Source organism: Carcharhinus amblyrhynchos, chromosome 12 (assembly GCF_965287045.1).
Source record: "Carcharhinus amblyrhynchos chromosome 12, sCarAmb.v2.hapA, whole genome shotgun sequence".
NCBI lineage: Eukaryota > Metazoa > Chordata > Chondrichthyes > Carcharhiniformes > Carcharhinidae > Carcharhinus > Carcharhinus amblyrhynchos.
The window spans coordinates 30579329-30591499 of NC_137335.1; the positions used below are offsets into that span (position 1 = coordinate 30579329).

At 41.2% G+C, this 12171-nt stretch overlaps 1 protein-coding gene across 3 annotated transcripts in view; it reads left to right on the plus strand.

The window, feature by feature from the left end:
* The window catches only part of tulp4a (TUB like protein 4a), a 378343-nt gene that overhangs the window by 262688 nt on the left and 103484 nt on the right, over positions 1-12171 (plus strand). For all 3 annotated transcript variants that reach the window (XR_013888258.1, XR_013888259.1, XM_080200309.1), the window contains exon 8: positions 6045-6279. Coding sequence is in view for 1 of the 3 variants with exons in the window: in XM_080200309.1 (XP_080056435.1) it covers positions 6045-6279 (235 nt within the window). In the remaining 2 variants the exon portion in view is untranslated. The remainder of the gene's footprint in view (positions 1-6044; positions 6280-12171) is intronic.

The following is a 12171-nucleotide window of genomic DNA, read 5'->3' on the forward strand; positions in this document are numbered from 1 at the left end:
TGTCTTCTGAAATATTCTCTGTTGATTCTTCTGTTTGGAATTTCCTTTTTCTTTGGTACCTTTGCTATCTAGATGGTGCTTTCTCTAAGGTGCAGATAAAGTTATGAAACCCAGTGATTCTCTCTCTCTTAAGAGTTGAGAACTGAGAGATGTTAGCTCTAGCAGGTGGCAGTAGAGCACTGCCCCTTCTTTTATACCCGTACTGACATATCAATATTTCCCACAATAGGATTGTCAAAACCATCAGATTTAAATTTAATAGGTTTTTGGTATCTAAGTGCCTGATTCAAATTGATCGGCTAAATTCAAAAAATTCAAAAACCTGTTGTTTTAATAAAACTGATGTGTGGCCTTTTGATACAAATGTTTCAGTTTGGGCTCTCTATGTACTCACATTTTTAAATCTCTAAGCACAGAAAAAGCACCACCTTTTAACTGGACCATGTAATGCTTTCCCCCATTGCCAAATTCTAATTTAGAACCAGAGGAAATTACAGCTCAGAAACAGGCCTTTTGGCCTTTCTTGTCTGTGCCAAACCATTTTTTGCCTAGTCCCACTGACCTGCACTTGGACCATATTCCTCCACAGCCCTCTCATCCATGAACCCATCCAAGTTTTTCTTAAATGTTAAAAGTGACCCTGCATTTACCACTTTATCCAGCAGCTCATTCCACACTCCCACCACTTTCTGCATGAAAAATCCCCCCCCCCAATATTCCCTTTAAACTTTTCTCCTTTCATCCTTAACCCATGCCCTCTGTTTTTTTTTCTCCTCTAGCCCCAGTGGAAAAAGCCTGCTTGCATTCACTCTATCTATACCCATCAAAATCTTGTACACCTCTACGGAATCTCCCCCCATTTTTCTGTGTTCCAGGGAATAAAGTCCTAACCTATTCAATCTCTGTAACTCAGCTTCTCAAGTCCCGGCAACATCCTTGTGAACCTTTTCTGCACTCTTTCAACCTTATTTACATCGTCCCTGTAACTAGGTGACCAAAACTGTACACAATACTCTAAATTCGGCCTCACCAATGCCTTATACAACCTTACCATAACACTCCAACTTTTATGCACTATACTCCGATTTATAAAGGCCAGTGTATCAAAAGCACTCTTTACGACCCTATCCACCTGTGACATCACTTTTAGAGAATTCTGTACCTGTATTCCCAGATCCATGTGTTCAACTGCATTCTTCAGAATACTACCATTTACTTTGGTTTGTCCTTCCAAAGTGCAATACCTCACACTTGCCTGCATTATATTCCATTTGCCATTTTTCAGCCCCATTTTTCTAGTTGGTCCAAATCCCTCTGCAAGTTTCGGAAACCTTCCTCACTGTCCACTCCACCTTCAATCTTTGTATCATCAGCAAATTTGTTGATCCAATTTACCACGTTATCATCCAGATCATTGATATTTCATACCTCTCAATCTAATTACTCCACCCAACTTCACAATACTTGTAAGATGTTTTCCATTGTTCTCTGGTAGTTCGAGCAGGCCAACGATACCCCAAAAAATAACCTTGTGTATTGATAGATGCCCTTTAGACTATTGATTGTATAGTATTTCTGTGAATCCTCATCCAGCTGCAACTACAATAAGCATGACTCATATCTCATTTCGAGAGTGAGTCCCCCTGACAACTTTGCATATAAATCCTCCACCCGGAGAATCAAATATTTGTTCGGCTGTGAATAATAATTTATTGTTTGTTTGACATCCCTGCAAAGGTGGACTGAACTATCTGACTTCAAAATAGGCATGACTGGTGCTGCCCTTTCCGCAAACTGGACAGGTTTTATGACACCTTCCTGTTTTAGTCTAATTTGTTTCCACTTTTTCCCCTTAAAGCAAAAGATACCGGGCGGGACTGGCAAAATCACAGGACTGCTTCCTGGTCAACATATAAGATCACCTTGGTTCCTTTTATAGTTCCTAGACCTTCTCGAGAAATTTCTGGGTGTTTGAGCAGGACTTAATTTAAGCGATCATTTTCTAACAGGAAGATGTTTACCCGATCCAAGGGAATATCTCTCAATGAGTTTTGCTCCATTAGACTCGGGCCCGAGCCCTCCACTACCATTAATGGTAACTGAACTAGTTGCCTTTCATAAGAGATAGAAAGAAAGATTGTACCCACAATGTTCAGAGGTTCCCCTGTATATGTTCTCAGTCTTGCCGAAATCTTGATTTAGGTTAAGGGTTGGAATCCGGTGTGAATTTTACTGAACACTGATTCTCCGACCACTGATACGGCCACACCTGTGTTGGTTCCATTAATACTGGATGTCCATTTAATCTTATCATTATCTTAGTTGAGTCTGATCTGGACACTGCTGGTTCAGTATCCTGAACACCGACCTATGTGTAGTTTCCCTAAATCTAGATTTTGAATGCTTGATTTGCTTTTCTGACTTTCCATACTGGCAACAGTGCCATGCTGGGCAGGACTCTGAAGGGACTGTCCGGTCAAAGCTCGGCTTTGTTTTGGGGCTGTACTGCAACCAGACCTGTGTTTAGTTGTATCCAGATACTTTCTGAGGAAGGCTATGTAATTGCCTGCACTCAAGTGGTGGTCCTGGAACTCAGTCGAAATGGAATGGTTATCAGGATACCTTGCAACTGATGTGCTCCATTTGCAGCATTTTCCAATGATAAGGCCAACTGTAGCACCTTCTTGAAGTCCAGTTGGGCTTCAGTCAACAAGCATTTTTGGAAAGTTGCATATTTATGCCAGATGATCTGTAAGCACCTCATTAAGCATTAACTTGAATTTGCATGTTTCCACCAGTCATCTCATCCTTGTCAAGAAACCCATAACAAATTTCCCCCACCTTCTGGAATGCTAAGTAAAATCGGTATCTTCTCAGGATCAGAAGTGGCTAGGGTCATAATATTCCCTCACTGGGTCTGCCAATTCCTGGAAGGTTTTGGTATCTGGTGCCTCTGGGTAAATTAAGCTGTGAATAATGACAAATGCCAATGGTCCACAAGCCGCCAGAAGAATGATCCATTGCTTTTCATTTGCCACAATGTTGTTAGCCCTGAAAAAAGACATGTGTGCCACATGTTGGGCCCAGTCCTCCACAGCAGAATCAAAAGAGTTCAGTTTCCCAAACAGGCATGATGCCTGAAAATGGCTTACCCACAAACAAAGCCAGCTGTTAGTGAGCAGATTCCTTAGGGTTGTTCTTTTTCCTCGTCACCACTGAAATAACTCCTCAGAGGCTGGTGTCCTTTCACCAGATTCCCTTTATTTATAAATTTATCTCCACTCCTAAGAGTTCATCAAATACAAAGTCAGAATCAGGAGTGTCAGTAGATCTGACACTTCTCATTATATAGAGGTAAGACTCCCTGTTTGGGCAGGCAACCATTACCTCAATCAGGGAGTTCATACTCCATGAATCTTGGGCCTCAGTGACATCATTAACTATCAAAGTATACCTGCCACCTTTTCAGCCATAAGGAGGGAAGACCAGGAAATCCTGCAGTTTTATATATTCATGAAATCACCATCGAAATAGAGTGAGAGAGACCAACTCAGAATTCCAGATGGGAGCATCACCGGAGAAAGTTGATACTTCCAGAAGATATCTGGTTGTATAATAGTTGAGAGTGACTGAATTCTGTAATGATTTATCACATTATTTCTGAAGGAGCCTTGTAATATTTGAACAGTATTTTATTGGGATGTTATTCGGTTTGTTAATTATTTTAATAAGCTTAAAAACAAAGACCTGTTAAATGTTTATGATAGAGTGTGTCAGACCCTGCTTTAACTTACCAAAACCAGAAACTTCCTACTACCTCACATACACTCGTACAAGATTACGAGATGAGGCGTATCCCTTTGGGTGGTTCCAAAATCAAGCAGAGGGAAAAAAATCACCTCCGTGTCGTAACACAGTTGACAAGCATGCGAGTTTACTACTTCAGGGAATTATACACAAATCATAGAATTGTTACAGTGCATAAGACAGCCCTTTGGCCTATCATCTGTGCACCAGCTCACCAAATGAGCATTATGACTTAGTGGTATTCTCCTGCTTTTTCCCTGTAACCCTACAATTATTTTATTCAAGTAGCCATCTAATCATTCTTGAATGCCTTGACTGAACCTGTCTCCACCGCACTTCCAGAGTGCATTCCAGATTTGAACCACACGGTAGTATTTTTCTCACATCACATGCTTCTTCTGCAAACCATTTTAAATCTGAGCCCTCTTGTTCTCAATCCTTCTATGCATGGGAACAGTTTCTCCCCATCTACTCTGTCCAGGCCCCTCATGATTTTGAATATCTCTATCAGATCTCCTCTTAGTCTCCTACTTTCCAAGGAGAGCAGTCCAAGCTATCTTCTTAACTGAAGTTTCTCATCCCATCCCTGGAATCATTCTTGTAACTGGTTCTGCATTCTCTCCAATGTCTTTACACGTTTCCCAAATTATGGCACCTGTAACAGTACACAACACTCCAGCTGAGGTCAGCATGGTGGCACAGTGGTTAACACTGCTGCCTCACAGTGCCAGAGACCCGGGTTTGATTCTCTGCTTGGGTCACTGCACATTCTCCCCTTGTCTGTGTGCATTTCCTCCGGGTGCTCTGGTTTCCTCCCACAATCCAAACATTGGCTATGCTAAATTCTCCCTCAGTGTACCCAAACAGACACCGGAGTGTGGTGACTAGGGATTTTCACAGTAACTTCGTTGCAGTGTTAATGTAAGCCTACTTGTGACATTAATAAATAATCTTCATTTGTGTCTTATAAAAACTCAGCATAACCTTCTTGTTTTTGTTCTCTCTGCTCCTATTAATAAATCCCAGGATACTATATGCTTTATTAACTGCTCTCTCCGCCTGTCCTGTCATTCACACCCAGGTCCACATGGTCCTATACAGCCTTTTGAATTTTGGCCTTTATTTTGTATCATCTTTGCATGTTCTTCCAACCAAAATACATCACCTCATACTTCTCTTCAATGAATTTCATCTACCATCTATTTGCTTATTCTCTTAGATTATTATTCTCAGATTATGCCCTCTGGTTCTGGACTCTCTCACAAGGCAAAATAATCTTTCGGCATCTACCCTGTCAAGGCCCTTGAAAATGCTGTATGTCTCAATAAGATTGCCTCTCATTCTTTTAAGCTCCAATGATGTAAGCTCAACCTCCCCTCATTCCTCCATGTCTAGGATCAATCTAATGAACCTCCTCTGGACTGCCGACCCTTGGAGAATTCCACTATAAACATTTTTTCAAGCAGAAAAATAACTATTAACCATTACTCACTGTTTCCTATTACCTAGTCAATTCTGTGTCCATGTTTCTACCGTCCCTTTTATTCCATCCATGAGCTATAACTATTCTCATATTGTCTGGCACTATAAGAAGTGTCTTTTGGAAGTCCATGTACCCATATCAATACCTTCATTAACCCTCTTTGTTATCTCTTTAAAGAACACTAGCAAGTTAGTTAAACACAATATCCCCTTCAGAAATTTATCCTGGCTCTTCTTGATCAACCCACATTAACTCTAACCCAAATAATTATTTCTAGAAGTTTCCCCACTACTGACTGGTCTGTAAGTTCTGGGTTCATCTTTACAACCTTTCTTTGAACAAGAGCATAATTTTTGAAATTCTTCAGTCCTCTGGCACCTCCCCTGAATGATTATGACCTGCGCCCCTGCAATTTCCACTCATTCTTTCTTCAATACCCTTTGTTGCATCTTATTCAGTCTCTGTGCCTTGTCAACTTTCAGTACCAACCTTTTATCCAGTATCTCCTCCTTCTGGTGACAACCATTTTCTCCTCTATCACCATTACCTTTCACCATCAGCTTCCTTGGATAATAGGGTGGAACGCTTTACAGATACAACCTAGGAAAATGTTGGATATAACATTGAGCTGCGAGATGAAATTTATCAGTTATGTTTGGCTTTGTTATATAAAAAGTTTATTTCTGTCATACAAATATGACATTTATTAATTAATTTGATTATTTAAGTAATCAGTGCTTGTATCTTTGTTTAGCCTCCCATTCCAGACCCAAATAATATGCGGGATTTTGTCAGTTACCCGACAGCAGGAAACGAAAGACTGCATTGCACTATGAAACGTACAGAAGATGATCCAGAGGTTGGGGGACCATGCTACACTCTGTACCTGGAATACTTAGGTGGACTAGTGCCAATTTTAAAAGGAAGGCGAATAAGCAAGCTTCGACCAGAATTTGTCATAATGGACCCCAAAACTGATGGTAAAACAGGTATGAATAGATTTTACATTAAAACATGAAAATTTAAAATTGAATAATTTTATCTGCAGTGGGCTTCATGTGCAAAGACGTTGGGAACTTGGACTTCATAAACAGAGATAATAAACCCGAATAATTGTTTCTAGAAGTTACCCCACTACTGAAGTCAAACTGATTGGTCTGTCATTGAGCTTATTTTTACAACCATTTTTGAACAAGTGCATAATTTTTACAATTCTCCAGTTCTCTGGCACCTTGGAGTAGAATCCAGGGAAGACTGAAAGATTATGATCAGTGCCCCTGCAGTTTCTACTTTCAAAAGCATGTACATTATTCTGAACCTTTGTAAAACTCTGGTTAGACCACAACAGAGCACTTACATCCAGTTTTGATCAATACAGGAAGGATATGAAAAAACCTTGAAAGGCTGCAGATGAGATTTACAGGACTGGTTCCAGGCATGAAGGACTTTAGGCCATGTTAGATTGAAGAATCTGAATTGTTCTCCTTGGAGCAAAGAAGGTTCAAGAAAGATTTGCTGAAAGATTATGATGTTAATTCCATGAGAAAAAAGAACAAAGAAGAGTGCAGCACAGGAACAGGCCCTTCAGCCCTCCAAGTCCATCTGATCATGATGCTCTAACTAAACTTTAAAAAACCTGCCCTTACTTGGTTTGTATCCCTTTATTCCCCCCTATTCATGTACCCATCCAGGTGCCTCTTAAATGTTGCTAATGTGCCTGCTTCCACCGCCTCCTCTGGCAGCACATTCCAGACACCCACCACCCTCTGCGAGAAAACGTTCCCTGCGCATCTCCCTTAAACTTTCCTCTTCTCATCTTGAACTTGTGCCCTCTTGTAATTGATACTTGCATCCTTGGAAAAAACTTCTTAACTACCCACTCTCTCTGTCTGTCATAATTTTGTAGACCACTATCAGGCCTCCCCTCAACCACCGTATTTCCTGTGAAAACAATCCTAGTTTATTCAACCTTCTCTCATAGCCAACTCCCAAGAGACCAGACAACGTCCTGGTAAACCTTCTTTGCACTGTTTCCAAAACTTCTATGTCCTTCTAGAAGTGTGATGACCAAAACTGCACACAGTACTCCAAATGTGGCCTAACCAGGATTTTATAAAGCTGCAACATGATTCCAATTCTTGTACTTAATGCCCGAGAAGATGAAGGCCATATGCTTTGTTAATCAGATTGGCTACCTGTGTTGGGTGTAAAAGCCTCTACACTTTGGCTGAATAAGGCTCTGGTCAGACACCATTTGGAGCATTGTGAGCAATTTTGAGCCCTGTATCTAAGGAAGAATGTGCTGTCTTGGAAAAGGTCCAGAGAAGATTCACAAGAATGATCTCTGGAATGAAGAGCTTGTCGTATGAGTAATCATTGAGGACTTTGGGTCTGCACTCATTGGAGTTTAGAAAGATGAGGGGGGATCTTATTGAAACTTACGGGATACAGTGAGGCCTTGTTGAAGTGGATGTGGCGAGGATGTTTCCAATGGTAGGAAAAACTAGAACCAGAGGGCACAACCTCAGGCTAAAGGATCGATCCTCTAAAACAAAGGAGGAATTTCTTCATCTAAAGAGTGGTGAATCTGTGCCACTTTTTGCCACAGAAAGCTGTGGAGACCAGGTCAATGAGTATCTTTAACACAGAGATAAATAAGTTCTTAACCAATAAGGGGATCAGGAGTTATTGGGAAAGTATCAGCCATGATTGAATGGTGGAGCAGACCCGATAGGCCGAGTGGCGTAATTCTGCTCCTGTGTCTTATGTGTTGCCACTTTTAGGGAACTGTGGACTTGCAGGCCCAGATCCCTCTGTATGTTAATATTCCTAAGGGTTCTGCCATTCATAGTATAATTTACACCTAAATTTGATCCTCCAAAATGCATCACCTCACATTGTCCGGATTAAACTCCATCTGCCATTTCTTTGCCCAAGTTCCAATCTATCTATATCCTGTTATATCATCTAACAATCCCTGGCACTACCAGCAACTCCACTAATCTTCACGTCATCTGCAAATTTACCAGTCAGACCACCCACATTTTCCTCCCGATCATTTATATGCGCTACAAACAGAGTTCCCAGCACTGATCCTTGCAGAACACCACTAGCTGCAGATCTCCATTCTGACAAGCATCTTTCCACTGCTACTCTCTGTCTTCTATGACTAAGCCAGTTGTGTATCCATATAGCCAACCCACTGCGAATCCCATGTGATTTAAATTTTTGTACCAGTCTGCTATATTGGATTGGGAGGCATGCCCTACGAAGATAGGTTGAGGGAGCTAGGTCTCTTCTCCCTGGAGAAATGAAGTTGAGAGGTGACCAGATAGAGGTTTATAAAATGTTGAGAGGTATAGATAGGGTGAATTCTCGGAGGCTATTTCCCAGGGCTGAAATGGTTGCTACGAGAGGACACAGGTTTAAGGTGCTGGGAAGCAAGTACAGAGGAGAAGTTAGGGGTAAGTTTTTCACTCAGTGGGTGGTGAGTGAGTGGAATCGGCTGCCGTCAGTGGTGGTAGAGGCGAACTCGCTGGGGTCTTTTAAAAGGCTTCTGGATGAGTACATGGGATTTAATGGGATTGGGAGTCACAGATAGTTCTATGACCTGGTAGGTATGGATACGATCAGCACAACTTGTGGCCGAAGGGCCTGTTTGTGCTGTAGTGTTCTGTGTTCTACGTTCTATGTGGGATCTTGTCAAACATCTTATTAAAGTCCATATAAACAACATCTACAGCCCTTCACGCATCAATTAACTTTTCTATGATTCTATGATTGACACCTCTTCAAAAAAAAAAGTCAAGTTAGTGAGACATGTCTTTCCCCGCACAAAACCTGTCCCTGCCTGTCACTAACTAGTCCATTTTTTTCCAGATGTGCACACATCCTGTCCCTCAGTATCATCACCAAAAGCTACCCCACCACAGATGTCAGGCTCACCAGCATATAATTTCTTGGATTATATCTGTTCCTTTCTTAAACAAGGGAACAACATTGGCTATTTTCCAGCCCTCTGGAACTTCACCTGTGGTCAAAGAGGATGTGAAGATATCTGCCGAGGCCCCAGCTATTTCTTCCCTTGCCTCCCTCAGTAATCTGGGATAGATCCCATCCAGCCCTGGGGACTTGTCTACTCTAATGCAATTTAAGATATCCAGCACTTCCTCCTTCAATATATTGACATTCTCGAGAGCATTCACACACCCATCCCTGACCTCAACATCCGTCATGTCCTTTTTCTTGGTGAATACAAAGTACTCATAGAATCATAGAGGTTTACAGCATGGAAACAGGCCCTTCAGCCCAACTTGTTCATGCTGCCCAGTTTTACCATTAAGCTAGTCCCAACTGCCCACGTTTGGCCAATATCCCACTGTACCTATCCTACTTATGTAACTGTCTAAATGCTTTTTAAAAGACAAAGTTCCTCCCTCTACCATTACCCCTGGCAGCACATTCCAGACACTCACCATCCTCTGTGTGAAAAAATTGCCCTCTGGATCCTTTTGCATCTCTCCCCTTAAACCTTAGCCGTCTAGTTTTAGACTCCCCTACCTTTGGGAAAGGATGTTAACTATCCACCTTATCTATGCCCCTCATTATTTTATAGACCTCTATAAGATCACCCTCTATAAGACTAATCCTATGCAACAACCTACCATGTGGTACCTTGCCGAAGGCCTTGCTAAAGTCTATGTGGACAATATTGACTGCCCTCACCTACCATCTTGGTTACCCCTTCAAAAAACTCACATTTGTGAGAAATGATTTTCCACCCAATGCCATGCTGACTGTCCCTAATCAATCGTTGCCTCTCTAAATGCCTGTAGATAGTCATTAAAAATCTCACCCACTTCCTGTAGTTCCATGCATAACTTCCCTCCATTGTCCTCGAGTGGCCTAAAAACCTTGACCCTATTTGATCGTTTTTAGTCCTCCTAATTCCACATTTAAGTTCCTTCCTGCTTTATACTCCTCGGTCATTGTCAGTTTTTAGTTGCCTAGACCTAAGTTTCCTTTTGACAAAGGTTACAATTTACCTTGTCGTCCATGGTTCCCGAATACTGCTATTTCTGTCCTTCATTTTTGTGGGGATGTACCTATCCTGCACTTCAATCAACTGGCCTTTAAAAAGTCTGTCACGTGCCAGACATGGATTTGCCCTCAAATAACTGCTCCCAATCCACATTCCCCAGTTCCTGTCCAATTTGGATGTATTTGGCCCTCGCCCAATCAAGTACCCCTCACTCTATCGCCACTCTTGTCCTTATCCACATCTACCTGAAATCTTATGGAATTAAGGGTGAATTATAGCTAAAAGGGGGCATGACATAGCTTTGGCTGAGAGCATTAAGGTGAATCCAAAGGGATTCTTTAAGTATATTAAAGGAAAAAGAATAACTAGAGAGAGACTACGTTATGAAGCGGAGGTGGATGCCTCTGAGAACTCACACCTAACCATTTCAAGAGGAGCACCTCACTTCATAATCTGTAAAAATGAGTGTGAAGTCTGCACTTCACAACTTTTAGTGGTCAAATCAAAACAACTACCTGACACACTCTCTAAAGTCAACAACTAACAATTTATTTATCTAACTAACAGCAAACAAGTTAACTAAACTATTAACAAACCAAATAAAACAATTCTAATGGAATGCTGTTCAGATAAATACAATTCCCACTCATTAAAAAAAAGAATTCCAGTCACTGTCTAAATTATAACCAGGTTCTGTGTCTTCCAGAATATTCTCAGCTTTCTCTGTTAATTCTTCAGTCTAGAACTTCTGTTTTCTCTGTTTATTGTCTTACTGCCTCCTTCCTTTATATCTATGATGACATATCAATATCCCCATAATATGATTGATCCCCGGTTGCTAAATCCATCAAATTCAAATCTAATGGGTGGGTTGCTGGTATCCAAGTGCCTGATTTGAACTGATTGGCTGAATTTTTAAAAAAATTAAAAGCCTGTTTGTTGTCTTGGCAACACCGTTGCCTGGCCCTTCCAGTGTTTCATTCTGGGACCCTATATGCACCTGCATTTTTTTTTAAAAGACATCTTTTTAACAGAACCATGCAATGCTTTCTTCTATTAGCATTTTACAATTTTTTTTATAATTTTACGAACACCAAATTCTAATATTCTACTCCTCAATCTACAATTACTCTACTCAACTTCACAGCAAATAGGGCCCCCTAAGAATCAAAGTGGACATGTGTGGAACTGCAGGGGATGGTCAAGGTTCTCAATAAATATTTCTCCTCTGTATTTATCATGCAGAAAGACATGAAGGCTTGAGAACCTGGGAAAGGTATATATATACCTTTTATATTTATATATAACCGATATATTGGGGACAGTTCACATTACAATAGCGGAGGTGGACATGTTAAAATGTGTGAAGGCGGATAAATCTCGTTGCCCTGACCAGGTACTTAAAAGAACACTGTGTGAGGCTCAAGAGGAAATTGCAAGAACCCTGGCTGAGATATTTGCATCATTGTTAGCCACAATGAGGTACCAGAACACTGGGGGGTAGCAAATGTTGTGCCTATATTTAAGAAGGGCTGCAAAGAAAAACCTGGGAATTATAGACCGGAAGCCTAACATCTATGGTGGGTAAGTTACTAGAGAGGATTCTGAGGGATAATGTGTACAAACGTTTGGAAAGACAGGGTTTGATTAGGAGTCATCAGCATGGTTTTGTGCGTGGGAAATCATGCATTACAAGTTTGTTAGAGTTCTTTGATGAAGTGACCAGGAAGGTTGTCGGGGGCAGAGCGGTAGACATAGTCTGTATGGACTTCATTAGTGCCTTTGATAAAGTTCCGCATGGTAGGCTGCTGATGAAGGCTAGATCACATGTAATCCAGAG